This window comes from Maylandia zebra, linkage group LG20 (genome assembly GCF_041146795.1).
Source record: "Maylandia zebra isolate NMK-2024a linkage group LG20, Mzebra_GT3a, whole genome shotgun sequence".
Classification (NCBI taxonomy): Eukaryota; Metazoa; Chordata; class Actinopteri; order Cichliformes; family Cichlidae; genus Maylandia; species Maylandia zebra.
The window spans coordinates 25,039,993-25,061,407 of record NC_135186.1 but is presented as its reverse complement, the minus strand read 5'-3'; the positions used below and the strand labels follow the sequence as shown (position 1 = coordinate 25,061,407).

Below are 21,415 nucleotides of genomic sequence, written 5' to 3'. Positions count from 1 at the left end.
CTACTTTTATTTTGCCCAGGTTAACATTTTTGGATCACTGCATTTAACTATGTTTATGTCACACTTTCCAAAAAGAAGAGGAGCAAAGTAAAAAGAAGAATATTTAACGATCCTGATTAAAGCCAAGATCAGATTTTTAAACCGATTAGAGAATCTGATTGAAGAGTAGCCCACTCTCTCAACTCTTTTTGACAACCCCCGGTTAAATTACGCCTTTATTGAATTTTGTATGTGGATTTATGTTGTTTTTTTTAAACCCAAAAGTAGAATTCGCCGGTCTCTTGTCCACGCACAATGCGTCTGGTGCGCGCAACCTGTTGTGCGTCTCCGTCCCAGACTCTGTGGATCGCCTGTCTTTGATGATGGCGACATCTGGTGGTGCAGCGAGGACACTGCGGGTTAAAGCGAACTCTCCCTCCTTGTCCCTGGATTCCTTCCGTAGCTTACCCGTTTGCTGTCGCACTTTCTCTGTAACTTACTGAGGAGAAAAAATAAAGACAGTCTCTGCGGGAATATCTGTTTAACGCCGTATCGATGCCACCATGGACTCCTGTGAACCGCAGCTAATCGATGACTGTCTGATTCAAATTTTTACATTTCTTACCCAGGAAGATTTAATTAATGTTTCAAGTGTGTGTAAGGTAAGGAGTGTCCACCATGCGGAAGTAGCGCCAAAATAACAAAAATTGTGACTTGTGTCTGATTGCAAATCTGTATTTCAGGATTGGCATGAAGCTGCAGAGACTCCTTGGTTATGGAGGTGATTTGTTTGCCAGTTTTATAACATAAAGCGTGATATTAAAAGTCGATGGGCGTGGAAATCGTGATAACGCGCATGTAAACATTGGACTGTGTGCTCTCCTCAGGAGGATGTGTCTGCAGCGCTGGGGTTTCTGTAACCTCGCAGTCTTGGGGAGTGAACAGGCGAATCACTCCTGGAAGAGATACTTCCTGCGACGATCCCACTTGGAGAAGAACATGACGAAAGGTCGCACAGGAGGCTATACCTGCAAAAGCCTCAGGGGGCACACAGGTGTGGTCTGTATGTGTGTGCGCGTCACTGGAGTCTCCTTTACATCATTGTTAGTATAGTTAACTAGAACTAAACTAAAAGAAGGAGGGCAAAATATTTTAGCTAACAACAATTTTTTTTTAAAAAAGAAAGAAAGTGGAGTAAATGAATAAATATCAGGAATCAACTTTAAACACTGAAAAATGAAATTAAGCTGAAAAGGAAATAAATAAACGTAAAATAATCTTGTATTAATCTTGACTGCTGAGGAAAATGTCCGTGCCTTTTACATGCTCAATGCAATAAAAATAGAAACAAACTCTGAGTATAGTGACAGCCAGGATTGTCAATCACTTCAAACTTACCAATCTCAGCCTGGAAAGGATCAAACTCTTACAGTTGGAGTACAACTATAAAGATTATACAGTGCAGTATCTCATATATGAGAACCTTGGTGTAAAAGGGAGAAAGTGTCATTAATGGATGGGGTAAGAAGTAATTACAGATAATCCAGTAACCACCACAGCTGGAAAAGCTCCCTTGTAGCGCTCAGTCCTGCATCAGAACAGTGAGCCCGCGGATGATGCTGAGGATTTTCCTCTCAGACACCTCCACCACAGGCTCAAGTTCCACCCCCAGAAGATGACCAGCCTTCTGGGTCATCTGGATCAGTTTGCTGGCACAGCTGCTTTCACCCCGCTGCCCCGGCATACTGCTGCATTAAAAAAAAAGTAAACGTAACAACATACTTGCCACCATGGAGTGACAGAATATACACAACTCTGCAGATTGTGAGAATGTTATTAAAACATACAGTTTATAATTATCTTTATTTGTCAACAAAATAGGCACAAAGAAGTCGACAGTTAATCACACATTTGTGACGTAAAACCCGTTATGAGCTTATTATTAAATCTACCCCTAAAGACAAAAATACTCAAACTTTGTTTATTTTAAAAAAAAATTAAACTGCGAAACGCAAATTAGCAACTGATCTGTAGAAACTAACTTAAACTAAAAATAAAACCAAAATTAAAATAAGTTAAAAAAAATAGCAAAACAAAAATGTGACAATTCAGGCTTGCATGCCGTTCTTTATGTCTATTTTCTTTGTCTGTGGTCTGTTTTCCTTTCCATCAGGCCAGGTTGTGGGGTTTGTTTACCTAAAGGCAATTTCAAGCCAGCTTCCAGATTTCTGGAGCCACAACGCCACAGTCTGCAGTGCTTCTTCTGATGGGACGGTCCGAGCATGGAACATCCAAAACGTCAGTGCTAGAAGTATCTGCACCATTGCAAAGTAGTGTCTTATTTTTATCTGCTTAACATAAATTGTGCATTCAGCTAGATAAATATCGCCTTTGCTTTAAACTTCTGACTTAAATTGAATTTCTGACAGGAAACATATCAAATCTGAACATTATGTGTCAAATCCTGGTCTTTTCTGTCCGTACTGAAGCTTGGAGGATACATTTCTAATAAGTCATGAGGTTTTTTTGTTTGTTTTTTAGATCTTCAGTGCCACAAAGTTAACGCAGAAATACTACACGTGCTGTACTGTTCTGTAACAGTATATATCTTTATTGCTGAGCCAAAATCTCTCCGACGGTTCTCCTGTATTGTTTGAAAGTCTTCTGGGAGAAATGTTTGTCACTTAGGCAGTAACACACAGTTGCACCCTTTTTTTTCTCAGGGTGAGCCCCTGTGGTGTAGTCCTGTACAGAGTCCTCTGATGAAGATTTTAAGTGATGAACAGCATGAAGTTGTGATCACAGCAGATTCTCAGGGCCTGATTAAGACCTGGCAAGGCCAAACTGGCCAGGAGTTGGCCTCTTTTTCTACTTCCTCATCACACTGTACACTGCTACAGTACAACATAGACAATGATTGGTTTCTAACCGTAAGTAACCACAGCATTTCTTAAGTTCCTTATTAGAAAATGAAATACAATCATTTTAAAGTAAGATTTATTATATTGCCTTCCAGGTTGGAACTGGTCAGGGATCTGTGTGTACACTAGCAGGTCCTTCGTTGACTAAAAAGTCCAGTATTATAGTGTATGACACCTTTAGTGTCAACATACTCCTCGCTTCACCTGACAAGAAATGGATCACAGCTGGAACTACGGAGAATAACGATTTTTTTCCAAAGGTATTTGTTTATATTGTCTTCAGCGGCTCTGCTGTACGCTGATTATTTTACCACATTACCTCTGTATAAGTGACTCATGTAGAAAATATATGTTGCACAGTTGGAGTAGTCAAAAGCATTTATAGATATAGAGTTCTGCATTTTGTGTTTTGTTTTTTTTTCTGCTAGGTGTTTTACACTGAGAGTTTGACCTCTTCGTCGGAGGATGAAGAGCCCCTTTGCCAGTCTGTGCCAGTCATTGGGTGCCGGGCTGCTGTCTTCATACCCACCCAGCCTGCCAGACTGGCTGTCCTTCACCACAACGACCTCGAACACAAAAATGATATAACCATCTTTGATATCATCATGAAAAAGACTAAGTACAAATCCGAGATCATAGGTGAGGACTCAGATATGTGCACACTAACTAGTAAAAGTCAGACTTTAAAACACAAAAAGGAAAACTCTTTACAGCCACTGCAGGTACTTGAACATATGCAGTTTGATGTATTTGTCGTTTTGAGTTTTGCTTACTTCCTCGAATAATAAAAATTCCATGATTTCAACACATATATAAGCTAAGTAAATTAGAATAAAGTGTTAAAGAAAACTGTGTATCTACGTTTGTTTCTGAACACAATATTGGTGAGTGATGTTTCAGGGACAAAAAAGCCCGACATGCCAAGTACAGCACTCACTGCAACTGTGAAATACCAGAAAGCAGCGCACCCACAGATCTGTTTTAAAGGCAGTTTTTCAACTGGAAAAAATGATGTACCAGTCTTATTGCTGTAATTTTAGATCCACATGTTAAGCCTAGACTTTCTTATTTTCTTAAATATTTGCCTTGTACAAGTGTAATCTGAGTCTCCTTTACATTTTAGTCCAGCAGGTCGAGTCTTTCCCCTTGACACTGAATGCCTTGTCCTCAAACATCCTCCTAGCAGCCAAGGATAGCAACTGCATAGTGCTGGCAGCTGGTGAACAACTATGGGTTTACTCACTGAAAGGAGTCATGCTTGCTAGCTTTAAAGAACATACTCTGCCAATCTCTTCCATATGTGTGGTAGGCTGTTTCCTCATTTGGAATTCAGAGACATTCCCATTAGCTGCTGAAATTCTTGATTTACATAATACCATTTTTGTGAAAAGTTCACAATATTAGTGCCTGTAAATGATCGGTTTATGTTGTTTTCATGTTGCAGGACAGTTTTCGTGTTGTAACAGCATCCAAGGACCTTTCCTTACGAGTGCTAACCTGGAAAAATGACAGAGACTATGGGTTGACACTGGAGAGCCGATACCACTTACTGGGAGGCTCTCACACAATGTCCAGGTACTGTAAGCTGTGGTCTTTTAGTATCCCTTCTGTATCAACACTATCCATGCCATTTTATCATCAATAATTACTGAAAACAAGCATGTCTTTGACATTATGACCTGAGTATCACATAATATTTACACCATACTCTGTTCCAGAGGGTTTACTCACGTCGCCTGTGACTACTCCAGCATTGTGGCATCGGTTGAAGGGAATGATGGAAAAGATGTCCTAAAAGCTTATTCCTTCAATGCCTGAGCATCACAGCCTCACAAAAGTGCCTGCATTTAGTTTGCACCACTCACTAGAGGGATCAACATTTCTTTTTTTGTTATATGCATTTTCTTTGGTAGCACTATGCTTATAATATAAATGAAAGTAATACAGTTAAGGATCCCTGTGGTACTTATGAGAAAGGCATCAGTAGTATTGTGTTGTGAGAAGTCTGTATAAGTGTAAGATTTGTGTTTGAGCGCTACGCTTTTAGAGCTGAGGTATGTGTTGAATGTGACCAGGCTTACGGCCCAGCATACTTAAAGAATACAGTATTCTCATCAGCTGTTTTTCACTATGTTATTTGGAATCTACTGAGGCAGGTTAACATATAAATGTTTATATTACACATTAAACAACTTTGACACAAGGCACAAAAGCATCCTTGTCTTTCCACAGTGTCAGTGCACCAAACATAGATTAGTGGCTATATATTATGTTACAGGGAAGGGAGACGTGGGCGTCTCATCTGCTTCTACTGCAGATCTCATGTCCTCAAGAATACACCTTAAGACTCTGATCATGGACTCGTACACTTTGCTGCTGTCCTCTGAATTAATATCCACCTGTTAAAACACAAACGTGATTCTTGAGTTGTCAGAACAAACTAGAAGCCGTACATGAACTGAATTATTCAATTGATCACAAGTGATTCAGTGTGTTGGTTTTTGTTACCCAGGTGAAAGCCTTGATAGTACGATTCAGGAATGTATTTTCAATCTCCTCTGGTATTTTCAGCATGTGAGCCATGCAATCCAATATGCATGTTAATGTTTCTTTAGGGGCCTAAGAGAAGATGACAAAGAGGATTACACTAAACACTTTGGAGCAATTTAATGTGATACTGCTTTTGTATTAAATCTTAAACTGCACACACTGACCTGATCGAGTGTGTTTAGGATCGTTTGAGCATCCGTCTCATCGGGGTTCAGGGCTTTGGCATCCTGAATAGAGATGACTGGCTCTTTAAGCTGCTCTAGCCACGCCCACATGAGTCCAGTGAGGATGAAGGGATCTCGCTCCATGCACAGCCTTTCCCATGCACCTCCTTGATTTAGCTCTGCCTGCATACGTGAATACACGTGTTTCTGTATTAATCCATTTCAAGATTGAGTGGGTTTCTGTTATTCTATCATTATTATTACTATTTTGTCACACAGGAAAAAACTATACATGGCAAAGACAAAAATGCTTTGGGAGTGGCTTTGAACAACACTCCATGCAGGTGTGGCTGTGAACTGCATACAGACAAAGCATTGTGGAACTAAGCTACATGCATGCTTTCTTTTTCTGCTATCACCACTCTAATACTAATGTGAGTTAAATACCTGCCAAGTCAAAACTTTTCTGTTGTGTTCCTCATGCCCATCGACAAAAAGGTCCACTGCCAGAGCTTGTGCCACAAGCAATCTCCTGCAATCCAGGGACAACTCTGACTGCAGGGTGATAAATGGCACCTCTGATTGTTCCTCTTTACCTTGAGATTTCACCCCATTCATTCCTAGCTCTTCCCTCTGCTCAGCCTTCCATCTGGACAATATGCTACCCTTTTTGGTAGGTTCATTGTTTCCTACTGACTCGCTACGTTGGGTTGTTTTCCTCTTCACTTTCTTCAGCAGAATGGCTCCATCTTTTTGGTTTTCCTCATTCTTAACGCACCAAAGTGAGCCTGTTGAGTTGTGGGAGGTATCGGATGTGTTGCTACTACAACCATGAGACTGGGAAGCGGGGAACTCAGATAGGCAAATGAACATTTCAATATTGCTCTGTGACAGGGAGGTCAGAGGATGCGTGAGAAGGTTCAGCTCTGACCCCAACCGTCTCAAGTCGGACTCACTGTAGCTCAGACTTTTACGATGGTAGAAGATGGGGGGCTCGTTAAAATGTCTTGGTAAAGTGGGTGAACCTGGTAAGCGGGGTTCTTTTATATCAATATCCATCTTCTCGATAATGCTGAGACACATTTCAATGTCATGGATATCAGGGGCCTCCAGAATATCTTCCTCAATCACCTGTCGATTCTCTGCAATGTCCAGCAGCAGCCTAGACACTAACTTAACAATCTTTGGCAGGTGCCTCAACTCCTTCCTCTCATAGCCATGCAGCATATGTCTCTGACGGTTCAGGTACTGGGACAGGGTAACTGGATTGGATCGAGGCTCAGCACAGGAAAACACACTCCTTAAGGGGTTAAGGAATTGAACAAATTGTCTGACACAACGCAGCTGACCTCGGGTTTGGATGGAATTAGGGCGTTTGGCACGTACATATAAAATAGCCTGGTTGGCTGTCATTCTAGTAGCATAGGCCAAAAAACATGCTATCAGAACACCTGGAGGGTCAGAAAAGACATTTTGTTACCTCTGTGTAGTGTGCAGATGAAAGATTTTACCATTTCAAACAGATTTTATAGGAAACTACACGCAAAGCTACCTGTTCTGCCGAGACCAGCGTGACAGTGGATCGCTATTTTTCCCTCTTGCAGCGCAAAGGCCATGACCTTCACCATGTCCAGCACAGTGCTGAGGCTGGCCACGCCATAGTCACTCCAACCAAAATTATAGAAATAAACTGAAATTGCAAAATGTTTTTGGTTAAATTTACTGAACTCTACACTGCTGAATCAGGAATTTCATAAAGCACTTACTGTTATTTTCCATGAAGACCTCAGGGAGGTATGAAAACCCACTCTGTAGCTCCAGTGGATTGCCACAGCTAGCATGTTCACCAGGGATCTGCAAGTTGATCACTGTTTTAATACCATTCCTTCACATACACACACACACACACAGAGATATAGAGAACACTTCATTAGTCTTATTTTATCTGAGCATTCTCAGATAGACGTTGAAAACTGCTGACCGCAAAGTTTCATATACCTTCTGAACTGATCAATAATGTTATACTTCTCAATGATTTCTGTTGAAGGTCTGGACATGGCAAGAAGGTGATCAGTAATCCTACAACAACAGTGGAGTGTATGTTACATAGCAGCCACCTTTCTCAGTTTACCTAACAGGACTTCAAAGAGACATTAAAATTGAAAACATCAAACTCAAACAGAGAATTCTGGTAAATTAACTACTGAAGCACAAAGATTGCCTACCAGGATGAGTAGAGGCCCCTAATGGCCTGTTGGTCATCACTCCAATAACTTGGATTGTCATACTTGCAGGCTTGACCTCCACAACCGATTGAGCACTGCATATGCCCAGGGACAACATAACGTATGGCTTCTCCTACCATTGTGTACTTTGATCTGGGGGCTCTGACTGCAGTTATTATAGAAAAATAAAAGGGAAAATAATAAAAAATATATAATATCACACATTCACTTCTTTTAAGCTTCCTTTGCTTAAATCTGTTCTCTAAATGTAAATCAGAGTTATTTGATTAGAGATTTGATTAGCGATAGTGTCAAAATCCTTTAAGAAGTCTCAAATACACAACTGTTGCACAGCACAGAGATTGTCAAATGTAGGCTGTACTGTAACACCTAAATAGTTAAGATCATCAGTGCTCACTTATAAGTGTTTAATCCTTGTTTGGCATTGCAAGTTATCAGCGCGTTGCAGTAAAAATAGCTACTGTTCTGGCATGACTTTGATGTGGCTTTATTGGTGAAGTAAAAATACAACTGTAGCTCATCAGTTAATAACATTTTAGTTATTAAACTGAAGGGTTTGCAGCATTTGTACTATACTTACTGTATTCCATCAGAAATCCACCTCTTGTCTTTGCATGGGATGCCATATGAACAGTCACTTAGGCTGACGGTCATAGCAGAGCCTTGATCATGGATTCTAGAAAAATGTATCTCATAAATAACTGGATGTCAAAACTCATAATCATGTATGACTGATACTGAGAGAACAAAATATTTTTAGATGTAACATGTTACAGAGAACTGTTTTCAGCAACAGTCAAAGATCAACATCATAAGTCACTTGCAGTCAAATGTAAAGCATATTAAACAGTTTCAAAGGATTTACCATCAGCCATTGTTAGCTTTTTCTCCCCCTTTTACCTCATCATATTACAGAATTTATTCTTACCCCTTAAAACCAGCATGCAGAAGAACCAAATGTCAAACAGCTTCAATCAATCGAACAATGAAAACTAAGTAAATAAAAAGAAAAATATTAAATCAGTTATTTACCTTCAGCAGTTGACTCACGAACATTCACAGCTGCTAGTGCCACCATTTCTGACATCAACCTCAACAGCTCTGACTGGCATCTTTCCATCCCCGGCTCTGCGTAAAGTCAATCCTGTGGCCTTACTTTATTTGATTCGTCGCAGATTATCTCCTGTGGGGGCAATACAAGTTCCCCTCGATCCTGTGTGCTCCTTTGTGAGAATCTATCTATCCCACCAGACCGGGAATAAATAAATATGTGATATGTTTTGAAAAGAAGCAGAGATTGTGTCCCAACTAGTTACGTGTACAAGATCCTTAGCCTGAATGTAAGGATATTCTTGACTCCTCCCAGATTAGACTACTAATCTTATCAGGAACGGGTATAAAAGAGAGCCTCTACTCCTCAACAGAACACTAGCCACATTTGCATTGCCTTCTAATGATCTAATGCAAATTTTGCTTTTTAGTACACACATAATATTCTCGTAACACCTGACCAAACTGGATTGCACTATGTAGACTATGCATTTTATTAACTATAAGAACATTTTTAGATGTGAACAGACATAAAGAGATTTCTAATATCAGTACACTTAAGCTTCCAAACTCTGCTGTGACAAATAGTAGGATCATAGTGGCATAGCAAGTTGGTAAAATCTTATTGGCTTATCTTGCTAAAGCTGGTTAGCTTCAGGTTAGAGAGGAGAGATCAGTTTATTGTGTGGAGCTTTTCAAGAGACTGCAAAGGCAACAATCTCAATTTAATGTAAAATGCTGCTGTTCATATCACAGTCAAATGTGACTAAAACATTATTGACTTGATTATATCTAAACTAAAATTGTTTATTGTGTGAAGTGGGTTTTAAAATTTTCAGCATATATTAATGCACCACTGTCATTCAAATGGCTGCATCAGTGTGCATAAACACTCTATTTTCACAAGGTTTTATATTACTTTTTACTATTTTCTTTGTGTTTATGTGAGTAAATAAACAATACGAGTAATGAGTAATATTTTAAATAACATCTAAAAATGCATTTTTAAATTTTCTGTTACTCCAATACACCAAATCCACCTGTGCGGTCTTGAGCATGTGACAGTGGAAAAAGGAGAAAGGTGTTTCAAATTCATGACATCAAATGTCAATAAGGCGAAATCCGGGTGAGTTTGATTATCAATGCATAATCCCAGTAATACAGTCAAGTGTAAAGAAAAATATTAGAAGCTGTCACATAAATGTATTGAACTTTTCACCTCCAGGAGTAAAATATTATCAGTCAGGTTGCTTTTTTGTTTTGTTTTTTAAATCTAGCAATGATACTGTTCCAACTTAATGAAATCACTGTTTCTGGTCACAAGTGACAAAACAAGTGACTGCACGACACAAGACATGTCTTGTGATCCCTTCAAACAAGCATGTGATGCTTAGATTTAATCTACACACTCTTATCTCCAACCATAAACATAACAGGTCCTTTTCAGTCAATTCTGAAAAAGTTAATTTAACAGAGTGCACTTCAGTCAGAAACCAGCTCTGCCACAAGCATTAAAGACTGGATTTACAATAAGCTTACAAATCTGGTTTATAGGTGAAGAAGAATACTGGGGATGGAAGAAACAGTCACAGTAAAAATGAAATAACTTACCATAAAATCCTCCATTACATGCAGTTTTCTTGTATTCACATAGTTTTTTGAGAAAACATAGATAATGTATTTATGTACAGTGCCTCTGTGTATTTAAGGTGATAACTAACATTAATACATTCACATAGAGAGACGTTATTATGCTTTTCCTTATTTTCCATCATATATACAATCATGTGGGGAAAAAAAAGGTTGTTGCAGAACTCTGTGCAGTCCTGTGAAAAACCAAGACTACCGCACAATTAAATAACTTGTGGGTCACCTTCAGCAGCAATAACATCAACTAAACATTTTATACATGACCTTATCACCTTATCACCATATCATCTCACATCTTTGCAAAGGAATTTTGACCTACTCTTCTTAATAACATTGCTTTGGTTCATGGAGGTGCAGGTATTCATTTATGAGCAGCTCTGTTGAGGTGCTGCCACAACATTTTAATCATGTTGAGGTCTGCACTTTGACTGGGTCATTGCAACACATTTTTAAAATGTTTTCCGCCCTTGTGTTGTAGATTTGCTTCTGTGCTCGTACATTGTCCTGTAGCACGACCCGCTTTCAGATAAGCTTTAGCTGTCAAACACATGGCCTCACATTTGACAGCATAGTCAATGACTGCAAGGTGTCTGGGTCCCGTGGCTGAAAAACAAGACCAAATCATCACCACTCCACTACTGTGCTGACAGTTAGTATGAGGTATTTCTGCTGGTATGGTGTGTTTGGTTTTCAGCAAATGTGGGGCTGGGCATCAAGATCTCTTCTTTCTGAAAGGAGGACTTCTTTCAGAAGTCTTCTGGCTTTCTCTGAAGCATCTGTGCAAACCTAAGCAATGCTGCCATGTTAGAGAGCAAAAACCTTTTCCTGGTAACACTTCCAAAAATGCCATACATCCTGTCTTTTTCCAGTTGCATTTTCATGAACTTTAACTATACTAACTTCTGAGGGTTTTTTCTGCTCTTAAGTCTGTATCAGGTCATAGGAGTTAAACCCTCCTACTGTACAAAGCCTTTTGTTTTATGCAAATTTGCTCTAGGGATGCACTTTGCTCAGTGGCAATAGATATTTTTCACGGACAGACAAAACAAAGATCAAACTGTCAAACATCAATGGAAAAAGTTACATTTATGAAGCAAGTAGTAAAATAGCTAGTTTTGTTTTAGTGTACATGGCACGTTCTTTGTATGGAAGAGAATAAGAGCCACGTTTTTTCTTTCCAGAATTCTAAGAAAAAAAAATTCTGGAAAAGAAAAAAAAAGGGATGTGCCCACTTTTTCCTCTTCCGTAGCTTTGCCAAAAGAGTCAGCATCCTATACCGTTTATTCGAATACTCAGTTTTTCCTACAGATGGCAGCAGATATACATGTGTCCGCCGCTACAGGTCAGCAGTTAGCCCGCCTGTTCGTTGTATTTCTATGACAACAAACGGTTTGGGTGAAGATTTCCGTGCTCCACATAAGCAAACTAAAAGGCATTATGGGAAACGAGTTCTTTTGTGGGATTGCCAGGCCAGTTTGCTGGCTTCACCTTCTACAAGTACTAGATTTCCCGACAGGCAGTGGGAGCGGGTGGGCGTTTTCCCAGCTGATAGCGTAGGTGCATCTCATTAAACCAAACGGACCATTCAGCTGTTTTGAACAAGCGTGACAAACTAGCGGAAGAGAAGAAATATGATCTTCAAAATAAAGCACAAAAACGCGCATATTATGTGACAGCATCAATCATTTTCTATATGTTTTATACACTCTAAAAATATGTCTGTCCTTTCTTCTTTTTTTATTACGCACACAAGGCAAAACAAATCAGCTATCACACATGGTAGGGAAGTTATTTTTCTTCGCCAGTGCTTTATTTTGAAAGTAAGAACCGGATTTGCATACACTTTCTCTCGCCTTTGCAATTGGTATTCCTGCTCCCCGCACTGTCGCTCCGACAAGCCGGGAGAACGGAGAAGAAAACACAGGAGCGCAACGATGGAGCGTCTGTAAGCAGTAACAGCGGACTCCGCTGACGAAGATAACTGAACGGAGTCATCTACATGACCAAAGAAACAAGACCGGCAACAAGAAACGCAAACGTAACAATCATGCAATTTAAATACAGAAGAATTTGAGCAACCGCTCCTTCTTCAAGGTTACACCGCTTGAAGACGCCCTGACATCATCCTGTCGCAGATCAGCTTGGTTGATCTTCACCGGTGGCGATCATGTCCGTGGAAGAGCAGGGATACCCCGACGCTGTGCTGTTGATGGAGGCCGGCCCGGAGTGGTTGCGAGCCGAGATCGGGCGTCTCTCCCGGGAGCTGAGTGAGACCACGAATGAGAAGATCCAGGCGGCAGAATACGGGCTGGCGGTACTGGAAGAGAAGCAGCAGCTCAAGCAGCAGTACGAAGACCTGGAGATTGAGTACGAGGCCGTCCGACAGGAGCTCGATCAGCTAAAAGAGGTAGGCAGTGTATTAAAACAAATGAAATAAAATCACAGAATATGTAAAGATTAGAATGTCATCCAGGATTAATAGGCCCCTAACATAAACTCTAAAACTATAAAAAATTCTATTCAAGAGTACATATTAAGAGCACATTGTCATTTTCATTGGATGTGCAAACTCGCCACTATAATATTCAATATAGGGACTTACGGTGATTTAATGTGTCATTAGGCCAGGCATCTGCCTCTTCCTACAAGGTCAAAACTGTAAGCAGAGGAAGGGATGCTTTCTGTTCCCCACCCCCTCCATACACAGCACAGGGTATTCCCCATTTGACTGCCACTTTTATTTATTTATGCTGCAGCTCTTAGGCCCCTTCTTCAAGACATTCATGTCTGGCTCAAAGCTAGAATAAGTCCAGTGTGTTTCCACATACGTTTATCTAATCAGTGCTTATCACGAGCAGATTTCCCAAGTGTACAATTAAGATTTTTAGTTCAGCAATACTTGTTGAGTTGTGTTAAGTACCAGACATAAAAGCAGTGCATTGTTTTAGAAAAAACACTGAGATCCACAGATTGCTTGTTAAAGTTTTCTGTGTAGTCAGGCGAGTCCTGCAAACAAGAATATCTTGTTAAGCAGGGAAAAGGCGGGAGTACGTTTGAATTTTGAACCTTCCCGCTTAACAGAGGGATGAACAAATTTCAGAGGAAGCCAGATGAGTTGTGACCCTTTGGGGGAATGGAAAGAATGTTGAGTGCAATGGTTCAAGCTGGTCTTGAGAGTCAGATAAAGGGTGTGACTGTTTTTCTGAACAGTGGTCCTACTTATTCCCTAACGTCATATCACAGCGTGTCCATTTTTCTTCGCTGGAGTAGCAGTTTGTCACTGCGTTGTGATTTTAGATGGAGAGAAGTATGACTTCAGAGCAGTTTGGCGCAAAAGTCCCTCCAGCTGCTGTGTACCTCTCATTCTTCTTTCTCTGCCCACTCATGGTAAAAAAAAAAAGTTTCCGGCACTGAGGCGGGCTTATTCATAGTTGCTCACATCCTCCTTTAATATGGATTCTTCTTGTGTCCCCCTCCACTAAGCAAAACAACTAAAATGTGTGAGAGTGTCCTTCGTGATAAACCCTTTAGTGCCTTGCCAGATCTCTGCTCATTGCTTCCTTTGCATTTGGAGACACATGCAGAGATGTTTTCCAGCTCTCTGCTTCTCCCTCTTGTTTCTGCCTGTCTTCCTGTGGCCCACTCTCTTGTGGTTGTTAAAATAGAGAGGAGGAGGTCTTTGGGCTGTCTCAGCAACTGCTGCTTGGATTTTCCCATGCATTTTTTTTTTTTTTGCCAAGAGAGGATCACTTTGTCAGAATGGACTGACAGCTAAAAGCGCTGAATAGAAGAAAATGGATTAAAAGAGTAGCCATGGCAACAAACTAGAAGTGATTTAAAAATAAGTAGAAACATTTTTCTTACTTTTTTCTGCTATGCCTGTTGGAAAGAAAGGCATCGGTTGGGCTTGTACATTATCGTTGGTCTTCTTTCTCTTTCAAAATGGAGCACAAACATTCATCTATATGGGCAGTAAATGAGATGCGATGAAAACTGCCACAGTGTCGAGTTATGCTGGTTGCAGATCGCTGATCAGATGTTAACCTTTGAAAGATGATACCCAACTCCCAACCTAGTGTCTGGATATGAAGGGCAGAAGAGATGCTATCACAGGAGAAATACAAGCCCATTCTACACTAGGTAGTGGGTAACAAGCACAAGATATGGGGTAAAATGAAAAGCTTATGTCAGTCTCCACTTTAAGGACAACGTTATAATTCAGGATATTGTCTTGTAGGAAAAATATCATATGATTCAGTTGCTTTTGTCGCTCTCGTTGATAGAACTTTCTTTTAGGTCAGACGGACCAGTGTGGTTTTCCAACAACCGGGACCAAAGCACACATCTTTGGTCAGGTATAAATGCCACGTTCTCTTTGGTGCACAGCTGCTATTTGCACTAAAGGCGGCAATGTTTGGATTGTTAGTCTCTTTTCTCCGACTCGGATTGTCTGGCATATTTAGACGGTTGCTTAACACAGGATTCTGTTCAGTTACCCCAAACCTCCTTTTGCTTGTTGGCAAGCACAACCTGAATACAAAAGAAAACAATTGAGATTTATTCTTAGCAACTGAAATGCCTTCATAACACTGCGTTGCCTTCTCAAGGACAAAAAAATGCAGTGAGAAATCATCATGAGTGTAGGCAAATTTCCCCTGTCACACAGCCAGTCCTGAACCCCTCAACAGCACACACACACACACACACACACACACACACACACACACACACACACACACACACACACACATTCCTCTTGAGGCAGGAAGATGGAGGAATCCCGTGCACTGCTGTTGCTTAGTAACTGCCCAGCTCTTTGCCTTAATTTGAACAGCCGTGCCGATTCCTCAGCAGGTTCTGCTTTTTGCGTACGTTTGTGGATGACTGCTGAGAGATAAGCTTGGAGCTAGCTAGAATAGTACACAGGACAAGGACTAGAAGCCGGCATGCATTGGTTAATTTTATTAATACAATCTTCCTGATGTTTTCTGCATCATTTCTATGTTTATTGGCGAGTATATCATGTGTACACCTGGGACTCTTAGCTCATCTGCTTTCCTGTTTTCTCACTGCACTCCAGCTACAAAATGATCCTGCCTGATGCAGTGATTCATCTTCTGGTGCATTATAATGAATGTGAGTCAGTTGGCCCAATGCCCTGTGCTGCCTCTGGGAGACCTTGACTATCATATTGCTCAGACTTTATCTTTTTCATACATTTCTTTTTGGTTATGCTACTTTTCTTCTAATTTTTTTTTGGGGGGGGGGGACACAGTATGTTGTATCTAAACCAGTCAACAGCTGATTTGTATCTAACAAGCAGCCTGGCTACTAATAAAGATATGAGTGTGGACTTTGACCAAGTTATCACTTATTGCACAGGTTCAGTCACAAGGTGAAGTAGTTAATGATAGTATACCAACTGAAAGCACAAGATGACTGACTCTACTGTTGTTCATATACTTATTTTAAGCTACTCACAGATTACATCATATGTCACACCTCCAGTCTGAGTAATGTACAGCTTCCTTTGTACAGTTTGTGAATGTGTGGAGAACTAGAGAGGTTTTGTATGCCCTTCTGGCTTTTTTGCACTTTATAAATGTATATACATTTTCAGGTGTAAAACTGATCTGCTTGCAGTTTTAATGTGTTTTTCAGCCCTGAATTATTTGTAGAAATTTAGGGCTCAAAAATACTGAACCCACCCTCATATGCTCTGAGGCCCCTTGCATGGAAAAATTTTAATAGTATGAAGGTCAAATTTTTCATGGAGTCACTAAAGTTATTGTACAAAAAAAGGGGGAAAACAGCTGATTGTGAGGGTGAACAGATCAGTTTGATCTCATTTCGTCATTCAATTGCACAGACGCCCTGTTCCTATCCTCCTAGTATACCAGCAGCATTGGAATTCAACCACACAATCAGAAAACTGAATTTTGTCAAGGTCGGTCGAACCCGGGTTCTCTGTGCTCGGCTGTTTGCCCTTTTGTGTGTTTCAGCTCACTGGGGTTAACTGGTCTTGAGTTTCACAGATGAAGAGAGACGGTTAAATGGCAGCAGGACACAGCGTATGACAAAGGAGCGATAGAGAGAGGCGTTCCATTGTAGTTACATTTGAAAGGATCGGTCAGTTTTGTCCCCTTTGAAATGGCAAAACCACTAAAGAATATATACCAATGTTCCTAGACAAAGCTATGTGGTGTGACTCTAAGCCCCGTGTTGTTAAATGGGTTGGATACGGATTGGACGTCAGTAGAAAATACGAGGTGGACACAGATCCATCTGGTGCCTTGTATGAAGAGTCGTAAATAAAGTCGCTCTCATTTGTAGTGCCAATGCAGGCTATGTTTCATCACCAGCTGCTTGTCTCTCACTTTTAGAATCTTTCTTTTTTTCTCTTCACACATTTCCTCCAACCATTCCTTTTGTTTCTCACTCTCTAAGCTTGAATATTTTCAATGGGCTTTCAATCTGTGTTATTTTGGACCTAATATGTGGCCTTTCAGTACTGTTTGGGGGTTTCTGATCTGCCCTTTTAGCCATAATTTCTTTTGCCCAATGGCAAGACTGCAGTTAAGGGGTAATCTTTTCTAAATGGCACTAAATAAAGTCCCAAATCCCCTTCCCTCTGGGCATAAGAGGATGAATCCCAGCCGCTATGCGCAGGGCTTACGGCAGTCTGGGAGTCTGCCAGGACCAACAAAACTCAGCAGCTTCCACTGTCGGGCACAGGTAGGTGCTTTTTGGGTTAATGCTTCGCAGAGGCTGTCAGGTCTTCTTGGGGAGCTGCCCTGTTCTCCTTTGTGTAGTTCATCAGCTGCGTCTGGTCCATAAGCCTACTCTAATGGCTGCCAAGCTGAGCAGTCTGTGCTCTGGGTGCCGTCGAGCCTGGCAATCTGTTCCCTGAGTCTCAGTTTTTCTAAAGGAGTGCAAAGTATTGTAACCACCACCTACACAATAAATTTACAAAGGAATTTCCACTATATCTTTTATGTTTCAAGACAAGAAAGGCCCACTAATGTATACTAATGTTACTTTCTGCTTTGCAGGAAGATAGCCATATTATATCGCCAATATAATAAAAGAATAATTTCCCCTAGTTTTAGATAAAATGATCCTCTAATCACGAATGATTTTAAAAGCTTTTGGCCCTAACTCTTCTGAACAAAATACAATCAGCTGCCGTCCACAGTTCGCACACAGGCCACATTTACAGCAGCAGTGGATGGCTGTTCTCGGCCTCAGTGAGTAAACTGTTTAGAATGTTTTTGGCCTGGACGTTTAAAGAAAGGTCTGTTTGTGCTGTGTGCTTAAATGCAGCAAATTGAGGATTTCAAAAGCCCTGATCAGGCAAGGGCTGATGTAGAAAACATGCGTATGTGTTAGCAGTTTCTTGACTGTTTACACGGCTGAAGTTCCTCACTTTGACTTTCTGTTTTTTTGGCTACAGTAAACATGTTGAAGTTATAAAGTAATCTAAAATAGAATAAATAGTTTAACCTGAGAATAGTTTAAAACAGTAAAGTTAACATTTCTCTATATTTGCCATACTTAAACCTTAATATGCAATTCATCATAATCATAATCATAGTCATGCTTATGATGAAACTAAAAGTATATATTTTCAAATGTGGATTTTTGGAGAGCTCTTCTGTGCATTCAAACAAGTCAGAAGTGCATATAGAGAAGCTGTATGGCAACCCGGCACAGTCATGATTCTGCCAGTGTAATCCAATTACTGGAGACTAGGGCCAGATCAGGCAGGAGCCCAGGCTAAATGCAGAAGATGAGGTCATTGTGACTGTATGCATCTGACAATACAACATAGTTCACTCAGGCAAAAGGTCTCCAGTTTTCCGTCTCCTGAACTACATACTGACTTTAAACAATTCCAGTTGTCAACAAAGAGCACTGTGTGCATACACGTGACTAAGCTAGATGTCTGTGTGTATGTGCACAAGAAACACAATAGATGCTTATTCCTTCACTCCTACATGCCTTCTTGTCTGTGCTCTATAGCTTCATTGTGTCTCTCGGATCGCATTTACATTTTCAGCAGCTAAATAAAAGAAAACCACCCCAGTTAGCAGTTACTGCACTCGTTTGTTTGGTTTTCATAAATATGGTTTTAAGGATAACGTTTCCTGTCAGTAAAACCTTGCTGTTTAAACTGTTAAAATTCAAGACAGAGTCCTTCTGAAAGATATATTAGTTAGCTTTAGAGCTATCAATTGTTGAACATGCTTTTAAAGGTATGACTAATGTCATATTTATTTATACCGAGGTTATGCTGTTTTATATAAACAGATGAATCAGAATGTGGGTAGTGCAAAGATTTGATTTTATATTACAAACCTTGCCTGTGTCATTCCTATAAACGGGCCCATAGATTGACTCGTGGATCAGATTGCCCTCAAATCTTATCTACTCTGTTAAAGGTTCCAGTCGACACGATTGGCACCCTCATATGAAACACGTTAACGCTTTCCAAAGCTTGTTTATGGCTTTGTGTTTTGATAATAAATCTTGGGTGCAGGTTTGCTGTAAATCATAAGGCACAAGCGAAGCTTTCCTTTATCCAGTCTCTTCTTCCTTCTATTGAAATGAAGTCATAACTCACCCCCGTGCCCCCCCAGCTCCACATCCTGTTTACTTGCGAGGAGTCTTTTTATAGTGGATAGGAAGCATATGAAATATGGCTGTCCATCAGAGCGGATACCTCTTAGTGTATGAGAGGAAGTGGACAATTCAGGTCACTTCTGCCACACCTGTCTGACAAGAAAAAAAATTAAAATGTTAAAGAATTGTTTTATTTGCTTTTTGTCTTCTTTATCAAGAGAAATATGCCTGTACTGGTGTGTTAACATCAGCGCTCATTATGGAGCATTTCCTCTCAGCAGGATCAGGGTATTACCAGAGCAACATAGAGAGGAATTGAAATTTAATAGCCTTTTGAGTTGGCGATCTTTATTTGCTTCTGTAGATCAAAAGCGGTGTTTTTTAACAGTAATTTACAATTCCACTCGTACTGGAAGCATTTAACTTTTATCGGGCCAAGGCCAAATTTTCACATTTACAGCAGCAATTATAACCTCATTCAAATACAGCAAACAAGATGAGATTTGAAATCGCTGATGTCCTTTTAAGGACTCCTTAACAAAAAAGATGTTGACATAAAGGTGGTTGTGCACACTTCTTGCTTAGTAACCTGAATGAAGAGCAGGAGCAAACTTGGAATAGCTACAAGTAGACGGGGGGGGCTTTATACCCCAATCTCACTCCAAGATATTCACCTTCTTGCATACACATCTGTAGGGTATGCCCCACCCATATCCTCCCGCTTAAGAGGAGTTTGTTTACAGCTCCTTGTCTGCAGATTGTCCCAGGACACACTATTTTGAAGCAGCCGAAGACGAGATCAGGGATGAGATCTAGACAGATAGAGATCTTTGTTTGCATGGGTACTGTCACGCCTCTCTGGTTCCTCAGAAATTCTGCATTGTCTGCTCATCTCAGTTATTCCCTGACTGGCAGCGTAGTGCTTCCTATCTCACTTAAATTAAGTAAACCAGAGGGCAGATTGTGAAAAGCATCTTTGCTTTTTATTAGGCCATCTATTCAAACATTAGCAAACCCAATTTCAAAGGGTCGTCCCTTCACCCTGGGCGTCCTTTTAACTTTAGCACCAGGAAACAGCAGCATGTCTGCATTCTCCCCACACGCCATAATCACTTCCGTCAACTTCCTCCCTTCCTTCATTCCCCCAGTAGTAAATAGGCTAGTGGGTCTGGTCCTCCTGTTCCAGTGTGCCATACCCAAGTCTCCTGGTGCCCACACTTTGAAACCCTCAGGCGTAGTTGGCCAGGGGAGGGAGTGGATAGAAGAAGGGAGGGGAAATAAGAAGACGGAGCTGTGTAGTGGGGCAGGGGGCTGGCTGTACGATAATGACAACATTAGAGCTTGGGTTTGGAGAGATGAAAGAGAGGAGGGTTTTTAATTGGATATGTGCCAGTCTCTCAGCAGTCCTGCAGTCTTGAGAAATGGGGATTGAAGACATGAGAGGGAAATGCACGGGCTTCCTGAGGGAACAGTTCACTCTTTTAGTTGGAATAGGAGTTTCTCTATCAGCTAGCTTAATGAGTTAAAAGCGCTGGGACTAATTGGCTGTTATTTTTGTATAAAACATGGTTTATTGCAGTATCTTATGATAGAATTGTAGGCTCTTTTTTTCCAGCATTTGTTCAACGTTCAGGGGCTTTGTCTTATCTGGTTTTCAGTTTTATTTGAATTCTCTTTGTCAGAGAGGTTTAAGTGTTGAAGAACTAAGGTTTGCTGTGTATGGGGGGAAAATAAAAGAAGGCATTCTTGTCACTGTAAAAAAACAAGGCATTGTATGTAATCTAGTCTTCATTTGCTCACAGATATGATCTTTTATATGCTCAGTGTTAGCATACTGAGACGCACTTTATTCTTTTCAAACTGATATGACCTCAAAAAGAAGACTTTACGCTCTCACTCAAGGTTTGGCCTCACTGGTAGAGAGAATCCGTGCACTCACAATCATTTAAAGGATTTAATTACTGCAACTGGGGAAGGGAGGTCATTAGTTTCTGTCTGGCCAGGAGCAGGGCCAGAATCCCCCAAGAGACAGTCCTCTGGGTTTGGGATGGCCAGTGGAGAGATATGAGAAGGTGAGATAGGACAACACATTGAAGAGAGAAGGAGACAATTTTATCCTTTTTCATGAATAGAGTGGTGGTGACAGAGTTGATTAGGAATGATTAATCATTGTATGCAAAGGACAATGTTAGAGGCGTCTTAGAATGAGAATATGTGGAAAAGGGCAAATCAA

General features: G+C 40.6%; 3 protein-coding genes across 7 annotated transcripts in view; 2 read left to right on the top strand and 1 right to left on the bottom strand.

Annotated features, from left to right (window-relative positions):
- The first annotated feature begins 422 nt into the window (after positions 1 to 422).
- Positions 423 to 5,001, top strand: fbxw12 (F-box and WD repeat domain containing 12). The gene is made up of 10 exons (XM_004546154.5): positions 423 to 641; positions 723 to 760; positions 867 to 1,033; positions 2,153 to 2,277; positions 2,703 to 2,909; positions 2,996 to 3,160; positions 3,329 to 3,539; positions 4,024 to 4,205; positions 4,345 to 4,475; positions 4,619 to 5,001. The coding sequence occupies exons 1-10, from the start codon at positions 543 to 545 to the stop codon at positions 4,716 to 4,718; spliced, it is 1,425 nt and encodes a 474-aa protein (XP_004546211.2). The 5' UTR covers positions 423 to 542; the 3' UTR covers positions 4,719 to 5,001.
- Positions 5,002 to 5,159: 158 nt separating this feature from the next.
- On the bottom strand, positions 5,160 to 9,181 carry ptpdc1b (protein tyrosine phosphatase domain containing 1b). The gene is made up of 10 exons (XM_004546155.4): positions 8,893 to 9,181; positions 8,441 to 8,536; positions 7,840 to 8,005; positions 7,613 to 7,693; positions 7,381 to 7,499; positions 7,167 to 7,304; positions 6,062 to 7,065; positions 5,615 to 5,797; positions 5,409 to 5,519; positions 5,160 to 5,299 (listed from the first exon to the last, which is right to left on the bottom strand). Exons 2-10 carry the CDS (start codon positions 8,484 to 8,486, stop codon positions 5,168 to 5,170), a joined length of 1,980 nt encoding a protein of 659 aa, XP_004546212.2. The 5' UTR covers positions 8,487 to 8,536; positions 8,893 to 9,181; the 3' UTR covers positions 5,160 to 5,167.
- Positions 9,182 to 12,433: 3,252 nt separating this feature from the next.
- LOC101465152 (protein bicaudal D homolog 2) overlaps positions 12,434 to 21,415 on the top strand; it is a 42,098-nt gene continuing 33,116 nt past the window's right edge. For all 5 annotated transcript variants that reach the window (XR_013095005.1, XM_004546153.4, XM_012917816.4 and 2 more), the window contains exon 1: positions 12,434 to 12,967. Coding sequence is in view for 4 of the 5 variants with exons in the window: in XM_004546153.4 (XP_004546210.2) it covers positions 12,728 to 12,967 (240 nt within the window). In the remaining variant the exon portion in view is untranslated. The remainder of the gene's footprint in view (positions 12,968 to 21,415) is intronic.

Excerpts from the sequence above, each read along its gene's own strand:
- fbxw12 (XM_004546154.5), top strand. The coding sequence starts at position 543 with ATGGACTCCTGTGAACCGCAGCTAATCGATGACTGTCTGATTCAAATT. Across the intron at positions 2,278-2,702 it reads GAGCATGGAACATCCAAAAC|GGTGAGCCCCTGTGGTGTAG; the intron begins GTCAGTGCTAGA and ends TTTTTTTCTCAG. Across the intron at positions 3,540-4,023 it reads GTACAAATCCGAGATCATAG|TCCAGCAGGTCGAGTCTTTC; the intron begins GTGAGGACTCAG and ends TTTACATTTTAG.
- ptpdc1b (XM_004546155.4), bottom strand. The coding sequence starts at position 8,486 with ATGGCATCCCATGCAAAGACAAGAGGTGGATTTCTGATGGAATACA. Across the intron at positions 7,500-7,612 it reads ATTATTGATCAGTTCAGAAG|GAATGGTATTAAAACAGTGA; the intron begins GTATATGAAACT and ends GTGTATGTGAAG. Across the intron at positions 7,066-7,166 it reads CGCTGGTCTCGGCAGAACAG|GTGTTCTGATAGCATGTTTT; the intron begins GTAGCTTTGCGT and ends CTGACCCTCCAG.